Raw genomic sequence first — 24,000 nt, forward strand, 5'->3', positions numbered from 1 at the left:
GGGAGAGGGAGGGGGTTTGGGGAGGGATAGGTCAGGGAATGGGCATAAAGAAAAATCATGATTTGTAATAATGAATATGCTAACAATAATAATAATAAAAGAAAAGGAGAGTAGCCAAGCACCTCCACATGGGTAATGAGTCTCTTGATTTTCAGACATAGAGCCATTTGATCTGAGGAAATTATAAGCTGTTTTAGTGTGACTGCAGCGACACGATAAACCAACCAGACTGCCCAAAATCTTGTCCTGATCTTCCCACCAGGATAATGAAAATCAGAAAATTACCTTTTCCAATGATGTTAGCTTTTTAGGAGGGTGGCAGGGAAACTACCACATTCATTGTATATTGATAATAATAATAAATAATTAATTTTAAAAAATGTAATGCTTCCAGTGTGTGTGTGCGTGTGTGTGTGTGTGTGTGTGTGTGTGTATAAAAGGAAAATAAGCACAGCTTTAGCTCTAGGCAAGCTTTCTTGTGTGTCATAAAATACAACATAATAGACACTGTACCCCACACCCAATTTAAGAATTAAAATATTACCAATACCATTGAAGCTATTCATGAGAATCTCTCTGATTCCATGTCCACCCCCAACCCCAAGTATCCAGTTATCCTGAATTTATCATTTCCTTGCTATTTTGCTTTTTTCACTCACTCTTTTATCATATGTATATGTTTCTAAAGAATTTATTTGCTAGTTTATTGAGTTTTATCAAAATAGTATCATATGTGACTTATTCTGACTTAATCTTTCCACTCAGTATTATACCTTTAAGAGTTAATCCTATTGTTGGAAGTAGTACTAGTTCCTTCTGTTTTTGTTACTATGTAATATTCCATTGTGTACATTTTATCCATTCTTCTGTCTCCAGTTTTATTTTGAACAATTCTGCTCTGAGTATTCTACATGACTTCAGGTGTACAAGGAGAAGAGTTTTTTCTTGTTTATCTAGGAATGGACTCTGGGTCATTGAGTGATTTACATATGAGCAAATACAAATTAATTATATTAATTTAAACATTTTAGAAAATGCTTGGATAGAAGATGAGCACACTGATGGGTGATTTAACAGTACACTTGGGAGGGCATTGTATGGAGTAGTCTTTCATTCCCAAGAGTTGGTGTAGAGTTTAAGTCTATGTCAGATTTTCTAACTGTGAAGTTCGTGAGACCTTATAACCCATTTTTAACTTAAGTTATACTTTTCTCAAATTTTTAAGACTATGGTAATCATTATTTCTGGGATGATTTGATTATATCTCCCTTTCGGAACAAAAAGGTTGGGCTTTAAAATTGTGGTAAAGTAATGATACAAGTTTGTCAAATCATTCTTGAAAATCACTTTCATTCCATTTAGGTGATTGTTCAAATAGTCTTATAAGCTTTCAAGTGGGGGATATGTAACCTTTATGTAATTCTTTGTGATTCCATAAACTTTGTGCTGTTTTAGCATTGATGTTAATGGTTTTATTATAAGACATTATGAAGGTTCATCACCAGGTCTCTCTCTCTCTCCACACACATACATATATATATTTAAATATATTTTCAGTTTATATATATAAACATAATAATATATATATTTAAATATATCTTCTGTATTTGGAAATTTGTATTATAAGTTATTGTCAAATATGCATTTCATTTTCTTTTTTTTTTTTTTCCCCCTGAAAGTTTCAGACTCTCTGGCTCAATCTGTAGTCCAGCATCTAAGATGGATAATGCAGAAGGATCTTTTGGGGCAAGATGTCTTTCTAATAGGACCTCCTGGGCCTCTTCGGCGTTCTGTTGCTATGCAATACTTGGTGAGCAATTAATTCTCTTTAATTCCTAAGGGTCTTAACCTTGATAAGCTATGTGATAAAATAAGATTAAGAATTTAACAAAATATCAGAATTAGTCATTATTTGAAATTAATGCTAATACCAAGGGGTAGTAGTTTGTTTACAGAGGGTTTGGCATAAATTATTTGGGAAGCAATTGTACATTTATATTTCATAAGTTTAGCAAAATTTTACTATAACTAGAATGTCCCCCATTTCCAGTAGAAAAGAAATGCAGATTCAGGCAATGAGTAGCAGATAGAATCAGCAACTCAAAAATCACAAAACAAAACTTAGTTTTGTACTACTCAGTAAACATTCACTTATCTCAGGTTTACATTTTTAAAAGCCAGAAAATTCTCTTGAGTTTATGAAGTTATTCAGTCTTTAAACAGAGCCTAAGTTTTGTAGAGCATCTCTTATGTGTTATGTGCTCTTCTTCTTCTTCTTTTTTTTTTTTTTTAAAGCTTTTTCTTTAAATAGATGAGAAAACAAGTTCACAGAGGTTAAGTAAGTTACTTCAGTTTTATGCACCCAGTAAATGATGGAGCTGGACCCCAAATACCATATTGTTTCCCCTTTCTGATGCGTTAGTCTCTTAAATGTTTGCAGTTTTTTGATAACTATTGTTAAGTGAATTGTTCAAATCTCAACCCAAATAAGAAAATTTGCATGATGTTTCTACTATCTTGTCAGTATTAGTAGGCATTGCTCTAATGATTCAAGGAAGAACACCATCAGATGAAGTTGTGTTCTGAAGATACTTTTTAGGATGAGGAAAAATATCTTGTTTAAAGCTTTCTTGTGTTATTTGGTATTAAAAGATTGATTTCTATGCTATTAAAATCTACTTTGTGTACTTTTTATTTCAGTCATAAATTTACTTCAAAAATTATGTGGGGCATGAATAATAAAAATATAATGGACAAATCAGAACCACACTCCCACCAGCCCATACCTTTCATCTCTTTTATTCATCCCTAGGACCAATTTGTGAGGCAAAACTGCCTTTGTAATATTATCCCGACTTTATTCATATGTAAGGCAGAAGTGTCTTGTCTAAGGATGCTAAGTCAGCTACTGTAAATTCTAGGTCTAGAACCTCTTTAATTTTAAGATGTTCACTCCCTACCTTGCTTGTTTTGAAGACCATAATATCTCACTGAGATTTTGTTTTTGGCAAGGCTTTTAAACTTTTTGGGAATGTAGAATGAAAGGGGCTAGGAGATTATAGGAAGCATGTTGGTTCAAAAATGCAACACAGTTCAATAAGTGTGAAGCCTGTATCTTAAAAAAAAACCAACAACAAACTTTAAATTATGAAATAAAGCTGAGGCAGCTTTCCTTTTCCTTCTCCTTCTCTTTATTCAGCTGTGCATGTCTGCCTCTCTCCTGTTCACCTGACCATTGGTATTTACCTTATTTTCACACCTGGTAAAGTACCTAACATATTGTGTACAATTGGTAAACACTGGTCAATGGAATAAATTAATTTAAATCACCCTTTTTAAGAAAGATGAACATTACTTACAGAAATGGCTATCGTTTTTGAGAAAACCAAGTAGTAATACTGCCAAATTATTACTCATGATATTTGAGGAGAATTTTATAAGAGAAATTGTTTGTTAAGATCTAATTTTGGTTATTATTACTTACATAATGGGATTGACTGCAGTAGAAGTAGAGCTCTGAGGATACATACATATTTCGATTAGTGTTTAATTTATTGCATTTTTCTCAAAGCTGAGACTCAAAGTTTTAATCCTGAATCAGATTTAAAATGCTCTTCTCTAGGGTGGAGGCATTGTCAGATAACTTGTTCCAAATCATATGCTGGGAATTTGGTTTATTTATGGAATGATTTCACTCTCTGCTCTACAGGAGCTGACCAGACGAGAGGTTGAATACATTGCCCTGTCCAGGGACACTACTGAAACTGATCTCAAACAGCGAAGAGAGATCCGTGCAGGCACGGCTTTTTACATTGATCAGGCAAGTTTTTATCTCACTATAGCCCATGACTGTTTACTGCAGGTCTATACGAAATTGATTTTTAAAGTAGAAAGAAGCTCACGTAACAGTGAAAGATAGATGTACTATGCTCTCTCTAGACAGATTTAACTTAGATTTTTGGCTTCCCTGTTCTTGGAAATGTCTTCTTGGTTTAGTACTAAATGAGAAACCGTAGGTGAGATTAATGGTTTTAAAATGTTAGTTAAAGAGCAATATGCTCATTTCTTAATTTTCAATTGCTTTCTACTACTTGCCTATAGAAATTTGATTTTTAAGAAAAAAAGAATTCCAGAGATTTTAATATATGAAATTCTCTGGCACATTTATTAAAGTATTCTTAATCCAAAGGTCAGCCAGATAAAGGTCTATTAAAAATAGTGAAGTTAAATATATACTGCCAGAACTATAGCCTTTTTGGGGGGGTGTGAGGTTTTAGGTACAGATTACCAATTAAAATAATATGTTATGAATATTATAATGAATCTTGTTATGCATTTCTCTAAGTACATTGCTTACAGTATTAAAATATTGTTCTTAGAAATACCTCCTAGAAGAATGGAGACTATAAAGAAGTAATTCATGGACAAAAGATTTCAGATATTCAATAAATTCATGGAAAGATGCTTGACCATTTTATTTACAAAAATAAAAATTAAAACACTAGAGAGCTGCTATTTTTCTTTCACCTTCCAGATTGGCAAAGATTAAAAACTTTGCTGATGTCCAGCGTTGATGAGGAAGAAGGGGTGAGGAAACAGCGTTGCTGTGAATGGCAGCAATTTTTAAAAATTTGGCAATATCTAGCAAAAGAAAAAAATTGCTTATACATTTGAACCTAGCAGTTATGTTTCTAGCAATTTTTCTTCCAAATGTATTCACGTAAAACACACAAAGTTATATGTACAAGGATGTTTATTGTAGCATTGTTTGCAATCTAGTATAAAACTGCAAATGAAAATAGTAATGATGAACATTTAAGAGACTAATGAAATAAATACATTTTAAAAGAAACCATTTTATTTACACGATATGAAAGTATCACTTCGTAAATTACTTCTGATTACAAATGGGGGAAAAAATATACCTTTACAATGGAGAGATCTGACATTTGCACCCTTAACCCACCCATCCAGCAGAATCACCAGTAGTGGGAGCAGCTTACATGGTGTGAATCCTGATGTGATTCAGTAAGAGATATATTGCACTACCAATGTAGTACTCTTGCCAAAATTGTTTTTTTTTTAAATAATTTATTGTATATTCTCAAATGGTTAGAAGAGAGGAGCTCATATGCTCTCATCACAAAGAAATGATAAATTTTTGTGATGAAGAATTTGCTTAACTACCCTGATTTGATCACTACACATTATATATATGTATTGGAATATAACACTGTACCTCATAAATATGTATAATGAATACATTTATATTAAGAAATAAATTTAAAAAGGGGAAAAATGATAAAATAATTTTTTCAAGTAAATTTTAAAAAATTTATCATTATGCAATATAGTTGATTTCTGTGGCCCTTTTACCAATTCCTCCCTTCCCCCCCCTTTCCTACCCCCATCAATATCATATCTGTTCTCTTAACAAGTTCAAGGAATTATTGTGATTGTTGTGTCTTTTTTCTCCACTATTTATTTCTTTATTTATTTCTATTAGCTTCCACATATAAGTGAGAACATGCATACCTGTAACTCCCATGTTTATTGCAGCTCTATTTACAATAGCCTAAGAGTTGGAACCAGCCTAAATGTCCATCATCAGATGAGTGGATAAGGAAAATGTGGTATATCTACACAATGGAGTACTACTCTGCTGTAAAAAAGAATGAAATGCTACCATTTGCAGCAACATGGATGAACTTAGAGAAAATTATATTAAGTGAAATAAGCCAGACACAGAAAGAAAATGTTTTACATTGATAATCAGACCAATCTAGAATGTGTGATATTCTGTATGAGAACAGCTTGGACTCTAAAAAATTCAATGTCTTGAAAACCAAAACAGGAACTGTTCTCAATTAAAAGATTTGGGAGGAAAGATAATTTAATTTCTTTATTGTATTATAGTGTAAGTAGCCATTTTTGTTGTTTCTTTTGTTTTTTACATTTGAAGTTCTTATATTAAAATGTAAATTATTAAGATAATTGTCAAATTTTAAAACAACAGAATTATCAGATGTATTTCTACTGTATGTTTTTAGTAGCAAATTATTTGAGCTGTTTGTGCTCATGTACATTACCTATAAATATCAATAGTTTAACACCCATTACTAGTAATTTTCTGTATGACTTCCCAATCCTATAGTGGAAAATCCTCTCTTGCAGCCAAGGGATTCTTGTATTCATCATTTTAAACATTTAAAAAACCCTTTTATGTTTTCTTTTTGAATAAGTGCTTTTGAAATACAAGTTTGGATTTTGATTTCATTTTTTGTTGACTTTGATTCTCAATTTAGTGATATGTATTCCAAACCTAGTGATCCACATAATATCCTCATGCTAAAAGTATATTTATATCCAAAACCTGATATTTTTAGAGTCAACAATCTGCATTTTTCATTTTGTAAGAAAGGTAAAAGGTTAGTCCTAATTTCTTTTTTCATTTGGTTATTTCTGACAAAGGGTAAGTAGGTATTAATCCATAGGATCCTTTCCACTATATTTCTTTGTAAGCTGGTTAGAACAGTAAATAGAATTACTTGATCAAGCATGTTTCATTTTTTAAATTTGATATTGGGTTAGTTTTCTAAAATATATGATCTAACCAAATTTTACTACACTTAAAACTTACCTGAAGATTTAGGCTTACCAGATAGAAAATCTGGAATATTATGGTTAATACAAATACTATGTAAGATTCTGGAATATTTAAAAGCATACATCTTTTGATTGCTTATACTAATGTTTCTATGATATTTAGATACACCGGTGCTCCACAACATCCCCAACTGACAAGGCTTTTAAAAAAATTTGCCTGCTTCTTCTCCATACTTGAAGAGGATAAGAGTGAGGAATGGGATTTGAGTAGGGATAGTGAGCGTCCAGGTAAGGGATTCAAAATTGAGACAATAGCCTAAATAGCAGTAAGGAGATAGGAATATACTTAAAAGACAGTGAAAGGACTAGCTTTGTTTGGAAGAGTATAGGTTTAAAAACATATTAATTCTATAGTTAACTTGATTGTTTCAATGCAAATAGTGAAAAAGCGAAAGTAGAATTTTTTGTTTATTATTTTAAAGTTTATTTTTTAATCGACATTGTACATATTCGTAGTTTACAGAGTTATATTTCAGTACATGTGTATTATGATCCCAGAGTAATTAGCATATTTATAATCACAAAAATTTATCGTTTCTTTGTGATGAGAGTATTTGAGTTCTTCTCTTCTAGCCAATTAAACACATACAATAAATTGTTAGTTGTAGATGCCTAAGACTACCATAGATCACTAGAAATTATTTTTCCTATCTTGCTGTGATTTTGTGTTAATTATCCAACCTCTCCCTATCCCCCCACCCTCCCCTTCTCAGCCTCTAGTAACCACAAATCTATCCTCCACTTCTATAATTTCAACATTTTTCTTTAGCTCCTGCATGTGAGTGAGAATGTGTGGTATTTGTTACTGTGCCTAACTTATTTCACTTAATGTAATGTTTTGCAGGCTCATCAGGTTGCTGCAAATGATAGGATTTTATTCTTTTTTATTGCTGAGTAGTATTCCATTGTGTATATGTAGCATATTTTCTTTATCCATTTATCTGTCAGTGGACACTTAGGTTGATTCCATATCTTGGCTATTGTGAATAGTCTTGCAATAAACATGGGGGATGCTGATATTTCTTTAGTATGCCAATTAAAAAAATTTTTTTTCCTTTGGAAAAATACCCAGCAGTGAGATTGCTGGATCATGTGGTAGCTCTATTTTTAGTTTTCTGAGGAATCTCCATATTGTTTTCTATAAGGTTGTACTAGTTAACATTCCTAGCAACAGTGTATAAGAGTTCCCTTTTCTCTGCATCCTTACCAGAATTACTTTTTGTCTTTTTGATAATAGCCATTCTTACTAGAGTGAGATGATACCTCATTGTGGTTTTGATTTGCATTTCCCTGATAATTAGTGATGTTCAGCATTTTTCATATACCTGTTGGCCATTTGTATGTCTTCTTTTTAGAAATGTCTGTTCTGGTCATTTCCCCATTTTTTAAAGTGCATTATTAGCTATTTTTTTTTTTTTTTGTCATTGAGTTGTGTATTCTGGATATTAATCCCTTGTTGGATTAACAGTTTGCAGATATTTTTGCCTATTCTGCCAGTTGCTTCTTCACTTCATTGATTGTTTCCTTTGCTGTGCCAGAAGCTTTTTAGTTTGATGTAATCCAATTTATACATTTTTGCTTTTGTTTCCTGTGCTTTAGAAGTTTTCTCCATAAAATTTTGCCCAGACCAATTCATGTTTTGGAGTGTTTTCCCTATGTTTTCTTCTAGTAATTTTAAAGTTTCAGGTTTTTCATTTAACTTTTTAATCTATTTTGAGTTCGTTTTGTTATGTGGGGAGACATGGGCATCTAGTTTATTTCTTCTGCATATGGATATCCAGTTTACTGAAGAGGCTATCCTTCCTGTCATGTGTATTCTTGGCACCTTTGTCAAAATTCAGTTGTCTGTAGATATGTGGATTTATATCTGGGTTCTCTATTCTGTTCCATTGATCCATGTGTCTTTTTAAGCTAGTACCATGCAGGTTTTTTTTTTTTTTGTCTTTTGTCTTTTTTCCGTGTCCGGCAATGGATCGCAACCCTCAGTGTTGCCCCCATACCGGACCGGGGACCGGCAACGGGATCGCAACCCTCGGCGTTGCTCCCGCGCCTCGCTCAACCAGTGAGCGGGAACCGGTCTGTATGTGGGATCCGAACCCTCGGGCGGGAGCTGTTTGATCATGGTGTGTAATCTTTTTGACGTGCTGTTGAATTCTGTTTGTTTAGTATTTCATTGAGAATTTTTGCTTCTATGTTCATTAGGGATATTGGCCTGTAGTTTTCTTTTTTTGTTCTGTCCTTGTCTGATTTTGGTATCTGGATGATTCTGGCCTCATAAAATGAGATTGGGAGAATTCCCTCTTTGATTTTTTTGGAATAGTTAACAAAGAATTGGTAGTAATTCTTTCTTAAAAGTTTGATAGAATTCGGCATTGAAGCCACCTGGTCCTGGGCTTTTCTTTGTTGGGAGACTGCTGATTACTGATTCAACCTTATTACTTGTTGTTGGTTTGTTCATGGTTTCTATTTTGTCTTGATTCTGTCTTAGTAGGTTATGTGTGTCCAGAAATGTATTCATTTCCTCTAGGTTTTTCAATTTGTTGGGGTATAGTTGTTCAGAATACTCATTATGATTCTTTGTATCTCTGTGGTATCAGTTGCAATATCTTTTTATTTGTTTCTGATTTTATTTATTTTGGTCTTTTCTCTTAGTCTAGCTAATGATTTGTCAATTTTATTTATCTTTTCAAGAAAACAACTTTTCATTTCATTGATCTTTTGTATCTTTTTCTTTCTTTTTTTTTTTTTTGGTTTTTTGATCTGTGTTCCATTTAGTTCTGACCTAATCTTTATTATTTCTTTCCATCTATTAGTTATGGCATTATATTGTTCTTATTTTTCTCATTCCTTGAGGTACAGCATTAGGCTGTTTATTTAAAATCTTTCTACTCTTTTGATGTAAGTACTTATTGCTATAAAATTCTCTCCTGATACTGCTTTTCCATTATCCCATATGTTTTGGTGTGTGTGTATATTAGTTCGTTTCTGTTGCTTACAACAAAATACACAGAACTGGATGTTTATAAAAAAATGAAATTTATTGCTTACATTTTCTGAGACTGGGAAGAACAAATTCATGGAACACATCTGGTGAGAGCCTTGGTAGTGGTGACAGCGACAGCAGAGTATCACATTGCAGAAATGGTGGATCAGAGGGAGAGACTAACCTCAATCCCTCTCCTTTTAAAGCCCTCCAAACCATGCCCATGTCCACCATTTTTAATCCCTTCAGTATGACATGGTCCTACAATCTAATCACTTTTTCAAGGCCCCCACCTTTCAATTGCCATAATAGGATTTTCCACTCTTTACACCGTCACAGTGGGGTCATGTTTGGGGAGAACTCTCAATCCAATGCATTGTGTTTCTATTTTCATTTTTTGATTCTCTTATTTTCCTGTTTGATCCAATGGTCATTCATGACCATATTGTTTAGTTTCAATGTATTCAGATAGTTTCTAAGGTTGCTGTTATTATTGATTTTATACCATTGTGTCTGAAATGATATTTGTTATGATTTCCATTTATTTGGATTTGTCGAGACTTGATTTGTGGCCTAACGTGTGATATATACTAGAGAATGTTTCATGTGCTGATGAAAATTATATGTATTCTTGAGTTCTTGGATGAAATGTTCAGTAAATGTCTGTCAGGTCCATTTGGTCTATAGTATAGTACAATTTAAATCCAGTGTTTCCTTGTTGATTTTCTGTCTAGATGATTGGTCCCATGTTGATAGAGGGGTGTTGAATTGCCCAACTATTATGGTAGTGTTGTCCGTCTTTCCCTTTAGATCCATGAATATTTGCCTTGTTGAATTAGTCCATTTGTCTTGCTATAACAAAAGTACCTGAGACTGGGGTATTTTATAAAGAACAGAGGCTTATTTGGCTTATGGTTCTGGACAGCTGCATCTGGCCTGGGCCTCAGGCTGCTTCTACTCATGGCAGAAAGTGGCAGGCAGCCAGCGGGTACAAGCAGATCACGTGGCGAATGGAAGCAAGACAGAGAGAGGAGGTTTCAGGGTCTTTTAAACAACCTTCTCTTGTGGGAACTAACAGAGCGTGAACTCACTAATTAATTTCCCCACCTAGGGAGAGCATTAAACCATTCATGAGGGATCCACCCCCATGACTCAATAGGTTTCCAACACTGCCACATTGGAGTTCAGATTTCCACATGAATTTTGGAGGGGACAACACATCCAAACTCTATCATTCTGTCCCTGGCCCCCCAAAACTAATTTCACTCTCCCATACAGAATACAATCATACCATCCCAAAAGTCTTAGCTTGTTCCAGCACCAATTTAAAAGTCCAAAGTCTCATCTGAGATCAAAAGTAAAAATCCTTCAGCTGTGAACCTGTAAAAATAAAAAACAAATTTATCTACCACCAAGATACAATGGTGGAACAAACATGGGTACACATTCCCATTCCAAAAGGGAGGAATAGGCCAGAAGAAAGGAGAAATAGGCCCTAAACAAGCTCCAAATCCAGCAGGGCAGACATTAAGTCTTAAAGCTCCGAACTAATCTTTGACTCCAAGTCCTGCATCCTGGGCACAATGGGCATCTGGGCCCTCTAAGCATTAGGCACTCCCACAGCTCTGCCAGGTGCAGCCCATTGTGCTGTGCTGGTGCCTGTGGCTTTTCCAGGCCAGTGTTGCATGTTGCCAGTGGCCTTACAGATCTGGGATCCTGGTGGCAGCCCTGTTACATTGGCTCTGCTAGACATTTCCCTGATGTGGTCTCTCTTTAGGGGCTCCAACCCCCCTTTTCTGCTCTGCATTGCTCTAGTAGATGACCTCTGTGGTGGCTCTGATCCTGCAGCAGGTCTATGCCTGGGCCCCCATGCTTTTCCATACATCCTCTGGAATCTGGGTGGAGGCTGCCATGCCTCCACTGCTCTCAAGTTCTGCCAGCCTGCAGACTTAACACAACGTGGATGCCACCAAGGTTTCAGGCTTCTACTTTCCAGAGCTGCTGCATGAACTACACTTGGGGCTGCTTGAGGCAGAGCTGCTCCAGCCAGAGCAGCTGGGATGCAGGGAGCAGGTTCCCGAGGGCAGCTGTGCCACAGGTCTGTCCTCCAGGACAACTCAGTCCTTCTAGGCCTCAGGGTCTGTGATGGGTGGCGCACCATTCCAGACTTCTGAAATTCCTTTAGGGACTTTTCCCTATAATCCTGGCTATTAGTATCTGGCTGCCTTACTGCCAAGCTAATGTCTTTAGTAGCCAGTTTTTCAGCTTCATCCTTGCATTTTTTTCTCTTGCACTCTGATCTACCACGTGGCCAGGCTGTAAATTTTCCAAATCTTTATGCTTTGCTTCCGTTTTAAATTCTAGCTTTACATAATGCCTTTGCTGCTGTAACTCAGGGTAGGTTGTTAAAAGTAACCATGCAGCTTCCTTAGTGCTTTGCTGCTTAGAAATTTCTTCTGCCAAACATTCTGATTCACAACTCTTTAAGTCCCACCTTCCACAAAATCCAAGGGTGTGGACAGAATGCAGCCAAATTCCTTGCTGTGGTGTAGCAAGGGTTATCTTTTGTCCAATTCCCAATAAGTTCCTCATATCTATCCAGACCTCATCATCTGCATGGTCTTTACTGTCCACATTTCCATCAGCATTCTGGACACAACCATTTAACCAATCTCTAAAATGTTCCAAACATTCTCTCATCTTTTTGTCGTCTTCTAAGTCCTCCAAACTCCCCCAACCTTTGCCTAAAACCCAGTTCCAAAACTGCATCCACATTTTCAGGTATCTATAGCAACACACTACTCCTGGTACCAATCTTCTGTATTAGTCCGTTTGTGTTGCTGTAACAGAAATACCTGAGACTGGCTAATTTATAAAGAAGAGAGGTTTATTTGGCTTACAATTCTGGGACAGCTGCATCTGGCATAGGCCTCAGGCTGCTTTTACTCATGGCAGAAAGCGGCAGGCAGCCAGTTGGGTACAAGCAGATCACATGGTGAGAAGAAGCAAGCAAGAGAGAGAGAGGAGGTGCCAGGCTCTTTTCAACAACCTGCTCTTGTGGGAACTAATAGAGTGAGAACTCACTCATTAATCCCCCCACCTAGGGAGAGCATTAATCTATTCGTGTGGGATCCGTCCCCATGAATCAATCAGTTTCCAACACTGCCACATTGGTGATCAGATTTCCACACGAATTTTGATGGAGACAATTCATCCAAACTCTATCGCTTATATATCTGGTTGTTCCAATATTGGCTGTATGTGTGTGTATATACATATTTATTTATGACTGTTATATCCTCTTATATGTGGGATCCGTCCCCATGAATCAATCAGTTTCCAACACTGCCACATTGGTGATCAGATTTCCACACGAATTTTGATGGAGACATACATCCGAACTCTATCGCTTATATATCTGGTTGCTCCAATATTGGCTGTATGTGTGTGTATATACATATTTATTTATGACTGTTATATCCTCTTATTGAATTGATTCCTTTATCACTATGAAATGCCCTTCTTTGTGTATTTCTGTAGTTTTTGATTTAAAGTGTATTTGATCTGATATATGTATAGCTACTCCTGCTCATTTTTGCTTTCTATTTGCATGGAATATTTTTTTCAATCCCATAATTTTTAGTCTATGTATGTACTTACAGGTAGAGTTAGTTTCTTGAAAGCAGCATAAAGTTGGGTCCTTTTTGTTAGTTCATTCAGCCAGTCTATATCTTTTTAATGGGGAATTTAATTTATTTACATTTAAGGTTATTATTGAAAAGTGTTGCCTTACTCCTGACAGTTTGTTAGTTATTGTTGTTTTGTGTCTTGTTTCTTCCTCTTATTGTTTGCCTTTGCTGTTTGGTAGTTTTTTGATGTGGTAAGATGTAATTTGTTTCTCTTTGTGATTTGTGTATCTGCTCTACCCGTGAGTTTTATTGTTTTGTGTGTTTGCACGATGGTAATTATCATCCCTTTGATTCCAATTGTAGGACTCCCTTAAGGACATCTTGTAGGGCTAGTCTAGTGGTGATGAACTCCCTCACGTTTTTTTTTTTTTCTGGGAAAGACATGATTTCTCCTTCATTTCCAAAGGATGGCTTGGGTGGGTACAGTATTTTTGGCTGGCAGTTTTTTTCTTGAAGCACTTTGTGTATATGGTCCCATTCTCTCCTGGTTGGGAAGTTTCTGCTAAAAAATCTGCTATTAGTCTGATAGTGATTCCCTTGTAGGTAGTTTGATGCTTTTCTCTTTCTGTTTTTAGAATTCTTTCTTTGTCTTTGACTTTTGACAGTTTTACTACAATGTGCCTCAAAGAGGACCTTTTTGGGTTAAATCTGTTTGGGGATCTTTGAGCCTCTTGGATCTGTAAGCCCATATCTTTCTCCAGTCTCAGGAAGTTTATAGTTATTATTTTGTTAAATAGGTATTTATGCTTTTTCCTTGCTCTTCCCTTGCTGGAACACCCATGATGTGAATGTTTGTATGCTTAATGTTATCCCATAAATCTTGTAGGATGTCTTCATTCTTTGTTATTGTTTTTTCTTTTCTCTTTTGTCTGACTGGGTTATTTCAAAAGACTTGTCTTCAGGTTCTTTCTTCTGTGTGATCTAGCCTGTTGCCTTAGTTCTCAATTATATTTGTTATTTAATTTAATGAATTTTGTGTGTCAAGATTTTTGCTTGGTTCTTTTTTTATAACCATTTTCTCTTTCTTGATTATCTGTTCAGCTCATTAATAGTTTTTCTGGTTTCTTTGAATTGTCTATCTGTATTCTCTTGCATCTCATCAAGTTTCTTAAGATTAGTGTATTGAATTTCTATTTAGGTATTTTGTCAGTTTCCTTTTCTTTGAGGTCTTATACTGGAGCATCATTGTATTCCTTTTGGCATGTCATATTTCCTTGTTTTTTCATTTTTCTTGTATCCTTACATTCTTGTGTGCACATATGGTGAAAGAGTCACTTCTAATTTTCTGGAGTAGCTTTTCAACAGAGAGACTCCTGTGTACGTGTGTTCTGTAGTGTTGGTTGGATAGGGTATTTATGTTTCTGTGTGAGGGCAGCAGTGTAGTGTCTGTGTGATTTCCTCACTTGTATTCAATGTTGAAATTATCTGTGAATGCCTTTGTGGTCTAGTCACTGGGGCATTCAGCAACTCCTTGCTGAAATGGTGACACTGGGTGTGATTGCCAGGGCTTCAGGTGGGACCTCGAATCCTGGGGGATGCATTCGTGTGCTCATTGTCTCTTCAGCTCAATTGAGTGACCCTGGATGGGGTTGCTTGGGTTGAAGCTGTGCCTTTTGGTGTTCCAGTAGAGGTGCTGTGGCAATTGGCTATTCTTCTGCTAAATTTGACAGGGTAGGACCATGGAGCCCTGGGAGAAATACTTGGTTGCTCCGCAGCTCTTCAGGTGTAGTGTCTTGCTGGGAGTGGGGGTTCCCTGAGCTGTGGCTCGGACCTTATACTTACAGGAGAGGTGTTGGGTCATTCTGCTGCCGCTAAGCTGGAATAGGTGACACTGGGTGGGGTTGCTGGAGTTGTGGATGAGATTTTGGGCCCCTGGAGAGGTGTTGGGACACTGGAGTGAGCATCCTTTGGCAGGATTATTAGGACAGTGGCCAGGACTTTGGATACCCAAGAAAGATGATGGAGTTCTTTGCAGCTCCTCAGCTAGAGTGGGCCTCTCTGGGTGAAGTTGCTGGGGCTGTGGGGGGACCTAATGTCCCTAAGAGAAACACTGGGAACACTGCAGCTCCTTAACTGGAGTGGCCCACTCTGGGTTAGGTTAGTGGGGCATTGGGTACAACTCTTCCCACACAAGAGAGATGCTGGAGAGCTCTGCAACTCATCTGGAGTGGGCCACTCTGGGCAAGGTTGCTGGGGCTATCAGTTGGACTCTGTCCCCCCTCCCCCCAAGAGAGATGCTGGATTGCTCTGCTTCTCCTCAGCTGGAGTGGGCCCCTCTGAGCTAGGTTGCTGGAGCCATTGATAGGACTCTGCCCCCCAAGAGAGATGCTAGAGTGCTCTGCAGCTCTTCAGCTTGAGTAGGCCATTATGGATGAGGTAGCTTGGTTTGTGTGTGGCATCCAGTACTCCCAAGAGAGATACTAGGGCACTCTGAAGCTCCTTACCTGGAGTAGGTGGCTCCATGTGGGTTTGTTGGAGCCTTGATGGGACTTTGTATCACTGAAAGAGGTGCATGGGTGCTCCACAGAAGAGAGCAGGGATGTTGGTGGTGAAAAAGGCCCTGATTGTTCAGCTCTCAGGATCTGGAAATTGGGAGCATTTGCTCTCTTTGTCTTTGGGATGGCCTCCTCACTGTTCCCAGGGGTGCAGTGTGCTGCATGGTTTCTAGTTCTGGAGTCACAGTATTATGAAGGGGCTATTGTGCCCCAGGGCAGAATGCACTCTGATGTTGGCTCTGATCCCAAAATGGCAACACGCTATGGCATCCTGGGTCCCAGGGGATGGTGGTGCTCAGTGTGTAGTTCTGGAGTCACAGTATTATGAAGGGGCTATTGTGCCCCAGGGCAGAATGCACTCTGATGTTGGCTCCGATCCCAAAATGGCAACACGCTATGGCATCCTGGGTCCCAGGGGATGGTGGTGCTCAGTGTGAATTCCGTCTTTGGAGTAATGCAGTCATGAGGGCTCCAAGAACCTCCCAATACTGGGCTCACAGCCTGCAAGGACTGTGTGGCTCTCTTGCAGCCAGGATTGCAGACATCTTTGTTGAGAATGTAGACTATTGGGGATTTTTTTTTTTTTTTTTTTTGACTTATCCTGGGTCCCAGGGGATGGTGGTGCTCAGTGTGAATTCCGTCTTTGGAGTAATGCAGTCATGAGGGCTCCAAGAACCTCCCAATACTGGGCTCACAGCCTGCAAGGACTGTGTGGCTCTCTTGCAGCCAGGATTGCAGACATCTTTGTTGAGAATGTAGACTATTGGGGATTTTTTTTTTTTTTTTGACTTATCTTTTCCCTATAGTAAGGAGTCTGTCCTGGTTCCAATCTGATCCCATTCAGGCACTTCACTTGTCTTTCTATGCTGCCATCCTGAGTTTCTAAGCCTTGGGGGGTCTTCACTGTTTTTGCTAAAATTACAGGGTTTTCTCATAGACATTCTATTCAGTGTGTGATTATCCATTTGTTGTTATGGACTTTGTTTATATCATAGGTGAGAGCTGGGGACCTTTAGTCAGCCATTTTGGACTGGAACCATGTGTTTAATATTTTAAAGATGGCTTTAAACTTTGGCTTTTCAGAAATTGATTATTTAGATGAAACTCTTTGTGAAATGATAAACTCCCCTTGCCATTCTAAAAAGCATATTTTCAGAATATACAGTTTCCCCTTATTCATGGTTTGACTTTCTGAGGTTTCAGTTACCCATGGTTAATTGTGGTGTGAAAATATAAAATGATCAATTCCAGAAATAAGCAATGTGTAAGTTTAAATTACATGTTTTGAGTATTGTGATGAAATCTTGGGCTATCCCACTCCATCCTGCCTGGGAGATGAATTGTCCTTTTGTCCAATGTGTCCACTCTGTATACACTACCCACCCTTTAGTCACTTAGTAGCCTTGTTCATTATCAGATCAACCATTGTGGTATTGCATTGGTTGTGTTCAAGTTATTCTTATTTTACTTAATAGTGGCCCCAAAGCACGAGAGTAGTGATGCTGGCATATTTGTTACGATTGTTCTCTTTTATTATTAGTTTTTGTTGTTAATCTCTTCCTGTGCCTAAATAAATTAAACCTTATTATAGGTGTGTATGTACAGGGCAAAGTATAATATATACAGTATAGGGTTCAGTACTATCCATGGCTTAAGGTATCCACTGGGGGTCTTGAAACATATCCCCCTCAGATAAGGAGCGACTGAAGTATATATTTTACAGTTTGTACAGTTTATAAAATACTTAAAATGCTATGTAAATATATGTTAGTATTTTATACTTGTATGTTTTGTTGTTGAATCCTCCCCATTATAATGAACATCAGTTGTTTATTGTGCTGTAGCACCACTGATACCTTCATAGCCTGTAAATGAGGTGTAGGAATGTTGGTCCTTTCTCTAATCTTTTCAGACTATATTTTGAGGTTTTATGTGATCTCCTATTTTTCTTCCATCTTATTTCCTGGTAGTTAATATTCCTTACTGTGCTGTTCATAATTGATTCTGTCAATTCCTTGTCTTTAGCCATGCAATGGCTTCCCATCACACCCAGAATAAAATCTAAACTCTTTAATATGGCCTGAAATACCCACTAAGGATCTAATCTTTGCCTACCCCATCTCCTTTCACACTTTCCCTTGCTTTCTAGGCTCCAGTTACAGTGGCCTTCCTTTGTACTTGGTATTTCCTCTGCTTTGTATGATCTTCTCCAAGTACTTTATATTCCTGCCTCCTCATAATTCAGGTTATAAATTCACTGAATATCTTAGCTAAAGTAGCCATTGGTCATGCCCACCACCTTTTCACCTACACTGTGCTGCAGTGTGCTGTCATATTACATGATATAATCTTCAGAGAACTTACACAGTCTGAACTTACCTAATTATTTCTTTGCTTCCACTTTTAATATCTGTCTTTCCCACTAGAAGATAACTGTCTTGCTAATCTCGGGCACCAAAAGACTGTCTGGAACATAATTGGCACTTATATTTGATAATAGGTATCTCCTTTGGATAATCACCCCTGTTAAAAACTTAAGAAGATTAGCAATAAATTGGCTCTGGATGGGATCAGCTGGCTTTCCCATGGATGAAATATCTGCCTTTTTTTACATCTGTTTTGAGTCATCAAAATGGATAATTCCCATCTGTATTCTAAACAGATGACATTATCAAAGACTACCATCTAGTATCTGTTTATTAGACTGAAAGGCCTTTAATTTATATTATTTAGCAATTCTTTTTATGTACTTAATATTGTTGAATATATATATAGTGACATTATCAATGACTACCATCTCGTATCTGTTTATTAGACTGAAAGACCTTTAATTTATATTATTTAGCAATTCTTTTTATGTACTTAATATTGTTGAATATATATATATATATTTTTTTTTGTCTTTTTCCGTGTCCGGCAACGGATCGCAACCCTCAGTGTCACCCTTGTACTGGACCAGGACCGGCAACGGGATCGCAACCCTCGGTGTTGCCCCCACGCCTCGCTCAGCCAGTGAGCGGGAACCGGTCTGTATGTGGGATCTGAACCCTCGGCGGGAGCGCCTCCGCGCTTCCCAAGCGGCGCACTAGCGCAGTGCACCACCAGGCCGGCCCCAATATTGTTAAATATTGAATTTGATGTCTGGGTTCAAGGGAGGGGCAGTGTCTTTATTCATCATCAGGTGTTTCCTGTAATCTTGGTGGGCCAACATGGATGAAATATACCTGTGGCTCTCTAGTGTGTGTTGGGCAAAAGTTTGGGGTTTTCAGTGTGGCTGTGCTGACATTATATGTGCCAGTGACTGGTATCTAAGTCAGTGGCATTTCAGTTGGAAGGAAACTTGGGCAAAACTGCCAAATTCTGAGTTGGGGGTCATGACCATTAACCTCTTCATTCATTTTCATACAGGAACGGTTGATGATAAAGTGAGAGGTTAAACTCAACAGCTACTTTTGAAAGCCAGAATTATGTTAATACTAATACATATAGTAGGGAATTTGTATTATTTTCAGCATAAAGTTTATTTTCTCTAGTTCTGAAAGTCAATGCTCACTTTATAGATATATATGCACATGTATTTGTATTTATTAATTTAAAAATGTGTATTGAATGTCTGGTATGTATCAGGCACTATCTAAGTCCACTGAACAAAAGAAACAAAATTCCTGTCATTATTGTGCTTATGTTTTTAGTGGGGGGAAACAAAATAAGCATACTAAAGAAGGATAGTTTAATACTCATAGAGTAAATGCTAAAGAGCATAGGGAAGGTTTAAAAATTAGTTTTTTTATTTCCCTCCAAGACCAACAGTGTGAGCATTCTCTGTATTTTTTTCTGTCTATATGTATATCTATTTATCATGTATAATGAATTATGTTACCAAATTATTTTACCAAAAAAATATGGTATATCATGTATATAAAGTTTATAGTTTGTTTTTTCTTTTAAACCTGGCATTTTATTAGGAGCATCTTCCTGTGACATTAGATATTTCTCCAAAATATGATTTTTTGTGTCTGTACATGATCTCATAAAAAAAGTATGCTGCTAGTTATTTAACATTCCCATTTTTGTCCACTTTCCCATGTTGGTCATTCAGTTCTAAATTTTCACTATTATAACTAATAATTTAGTGAATATCATTATACTTATATCTTATTAACTCTGAATTTTAGAACTGAATCCTAGAAGTATCATTACTAATCAGAGAATCTAGACATTTTCAAGAGTCTTGATAAATATTGCCAATTGCTTTCCAGAGAAGGTGGTACCCTCTCACTCTCATTAGTGCAGTGATGTTTCATGTGATTGTCTCATAGATTCATGTCAATATTGAGTATTTCAAGCACACCTGGGGTCCTAGGCAGGAGCTGAGGGCAGCATTCCCCTCCTGGAAGCAGGCAAGGAGCACACCGAAAACACCATGTTCATGTGGGTGGCCCACCACAGCCACTGCTACAGCCATGGCTGCCACAAAAGTGGCTCAATGCCACATTCATAGCCACAGCCACCATATGAGTGGCCTGCTAGATGCTCAACTGCATTGACACAAGGAAAGTTACCAGTGGAGACCACAAAAAGAAGAGGATGATCTCTCTCCTCAAAACCCACACCAGAGTAATAGAAGAAGTAACTGTTCAATCAGATGACCAGACATCAACACAGAGATACTAAGAATATGAAAATCCAAGAATATGTGAAACAACCAAAAGAATACAGTAATTCTCAAATACTGGACCCTATAGAGCAAGAAACCGTTGAAATGACTGAAAAGGAATTCTGAGCAACAGTCTTAAGGAAACTCGCTGAGATACAAGAAGACTCAGTTAGACAACATAATGAAATGAGAAAAAAAAATCCAGGATATGAAGATAAAATAAACTGAAAAAAGCCTATATTATTGATATTCTGACTTTTCAAAATTTACTGTCATTTTTTTCCTGAACTTGTTGACATTCTCATCATTAATTCTGTTTATTGTTATGTGACTATAAAGAGCTGGGGAAGAAGATAATTCAATATAAAATATATAGTTGCTTGAGTTACTCAAGTATAAGCCAATACAAATTAGCTAAACTACAAATAAATTACATTTAGGCTTTCTGCTTGGCTGAGAGGAGATAGTCTTTATCTCCTAGATAATTTGAGGAGTAGAGAGCCAGAATGGAGAAGTTCAAATTATTTTATTTTCTTCTAAGCTAGGAATTCTTTTCACACTGAAATCTTGTTAATTTGTTTGACATGATACTGTGAAGTCCCATAATGCATAAAATACATATTTAATATGAAGTATAAAAATATACTTTAAACAACTACATAATATTTTAATGTATTCTCTTCTGTTTTGGATCATTCTTGATTTTTCCTCATTATTAGTAGGAAAAAAAAAACAAAACCCAAGACAATTTTACAAGGAAAATGTTGCTTAACTGTTACAGGTCGTTAAAAGCAACTCTTAATAAATTAAATAACATAGTGCTGTCAATCAGAAAATAAGATTTTTATCAGGCATAATTGCCTTTTATTTATTTCAGCAAAGAAGGAACACCATTTACTTTTTCCAACTCATTTGTGGATGCCGAAGCCACTTTCCAAAACCCAAGACAATTTTACAAGGAAAATAGTGTTGTCAATCAGAAAATAAGATTTTTATCAGGCATAATTGCCTTTTATTTACTTCAGCAAAGAAGGAACACCATTTACTTTTTCCAACTCATTTGTGGATGCCGAAGCCACTTTCCACATGAAACCACTGTTGAAATTACAGAATCGTATTTCAGAAGTTCATTCACACATTAGTATTTGGAATTTGGAAAGCATCTCCGGGTAGAATCAAGGCTTTGAGGAATGGCTAAATTCTGGTACTTGCAGCAGACCATTTGCAACTATGTACATTGTTATACTGTGTCCTGTTGGAGAAAGTCTCTCTGCGTTTACTCTGGCCTCTGTGTTAGTCAAAACTTAGGCCTTGGCTCCTTATTATGTTGCGATCTTACTCAGACTCTTACTACTTACATAGTGTTAACTCTTTGACAGACATAAAATTCATTGAAAAAAAATCAAGTCAGATGGAAAGAAAAGTTTTACTGGGGAGACCTATGTTGTGATAGGTGCTATATATATCATTGCATTTCCTTAGGTGGAAGATGACCTCCCCATCTTTTAGATGAAGTATCAGGCTGAGAGGCCTAAGGTCATAAAACTGATAAATAGCAGAGATAGGATTTGAACCAGGCTATAATTCCAAAGCTCAAGTTCTTTCTGTCATATTATGCTACTTCCCTAAAAAAGTGATGACGATCATGGTAAGGATGACTCTAATGACAATGATAGTATTCATATTAGTAACAGCAGCTAGTTGTCTTTTAATGGCCTACTGTGTGCCAGATGTCATCTTATTTAATCTTCAACATAATCTGTGAGATATGGGCCATAATGAGATGAGCTTTAGAAAGAAATGGAGGCTCAGAGAGGTAAAATGACAATGTAAATCACCCTTATACTAGTAAGTGGTAGAGCTACCAAAAATCAACCTGATTCTATTTTGATATTTTTAAATAAAGAACTTGAAATGTAACTTTTTAAATTTTTCTTTCGCTTCCTCAATTCTTTAACACTATAGCCATTTTCAGTCAGTTTGAAGCTCTTTGGAATCTTTCTATTAAATAATGGCCACATTAATAATAATTTATATTTTAATAGGTTCAATAGCTTTACTTTTTTAGCACTGCTTTGATTCTTAAATAGTTACATTGTACAATACCCCTTGAGGATATTCTCATTTAGTAAATGAGGACACAGACATCCAGATTAATTGTTTGCCTAAGGTCTTTTATCAAATCAGAAGCAAATCTAGAACAGGGGCTTAGACAGTTTTTGATTTTAGGTCACACAATTGCCTTTATTTTGAAATCCTTCATGTCTATGTGTTGAGTTGTTAAAGCTGTAATATGAGATGGCTGGGCCGGAAGAATCTTGCTGTATTTTTTCTGATTTCTATTTGAGAAAATTAGGTCTCTGGAAGTTCTGTGGCTTGAAGGACAGGAAAGGATTCTTAGAGTTGGTCTAATTTCTACTTTGAGGAATCATCACAACTGTTCATTCCACATAAAAAATATATGTACATCACTCCTATTTTTTTTTAAGAGTTCAGAAGAAAAATTATACTGTAATTACTTTATTTAAAATCTGTATAGAAAATTTTCCAAATATCTAGCCTAAATCTTTCATCCTGACAGTTAAACCAGTTCTATTATGTTCTCATAACAAGTGTAGGCATAGATAACTATCATCCTTCATATAAAAATTCTTCCTAAACTTACATAACAGCATCTTTTAACTGACTGGTTGCATTTTTATTCCATAAATGCTAACAGCCTGCTGTGAGCCAGTTTTGTCCCAGTATGCCATAAAAGACAGGGTTCTTGTCCTTTGAAGACCTAAGAATCCTGTTGAGGAAATGAAATGTGGTTATGAGAGAACAGGAAAACTGTGATTTTGTGGCTTCACACTTAAGTGCTGAGCAAATGAGGGAAAGGGAGCATCAATTCAGGGTGGGTAAGATGCTTGGGGCCTCTGTTGGGTGCAAAACCTGTAACATTTTTTCTCTCCAGTTAAGTCTGAGATTTATATATGGTACAGTACCTTGTTGATATATTAGAGTACTTAATGGACTTGCTATTTGCTCTATTCAGTTGCTTATTTTTAAATTTTATTTTCTTCTTTACAAATGTAATCAGATTACATTAATAAAGTTTGGCAGCAAGGATTAAAGTATTTTAATCATTTAATACACTAAGGAAGAATCAGGCATCAAGGTGATACTGAAGTAGTAACTAAGTAAGTAGTATTAGTTCTGTAAATTGACCGTTTCAGATTTTGTTACCAAAGAGCATTTGAAGATTTTCTCCTTTTGGCCAGTATTCCATTTTTAAATTTTAATTTGTATATGCTCTGGGAATATAGCCATGTAACTAAAGGGCAAATAGGAAGGAAAGTTTAAAATCTTGGGTGATCCATTGCTTGTGATTTTTTTTCTTCTAATTTTTTTTCTAAAAAATTATACCACTCATAAGTGTGTAATTCTCGGGCCGGCCCAGTGGCGCACTGGATAGGTGCGCCGCTTGGGAAGCGCGGCGGCGCTCCCGCCCGAGGGTTCGGATCCCAC

At 36.6% G+C, this 24,000-nt stretch overlaps 1 protein-coding gene across 1 annotated transcript in view; it reads left to right on the forward strand.

Moving 5' to 3' along the window:
• Positions 1-24,000, forward strand: part of VWA8 (von Willebrand factor A domain containing 8) — a gene marked incomplete at its 3' end in the record, with an annotated part of 158,283 nt that overhangs the window by 41,481 nt on the left and 92,802 nt on the right. The window contains exons 3-4 of the mRNA XM_008569202.1: positions 1,680-1,810; positions 3,710-3,820. Coding sequence (XP_008567424.1) covers positions 1,680-1,810; positions 3,710-3,820 — 242 coding nt within the window. The remainder of the gene's footprint in view (positions 1-1,679; positions 1,811-3,709; positions 3,821-24,000) is intronic.

The sequence above is a fragment of the Galeopterus variegatus genome, unplaced genomic scaffold, assembly GCF_000696425.1.
Source record: "Galeopterus variegatus unplaced genomic scaffold, G_variegatus-3.0.2 Scaffold476, whole genome shotgun sequence".
Classification (NCBI taxonomy): Eukaryota; Metazoa; Chordata; class Mammalia; order Dermoptera; family Cynocephalidae; genus Galeopterus; species Galeopterus variegatus.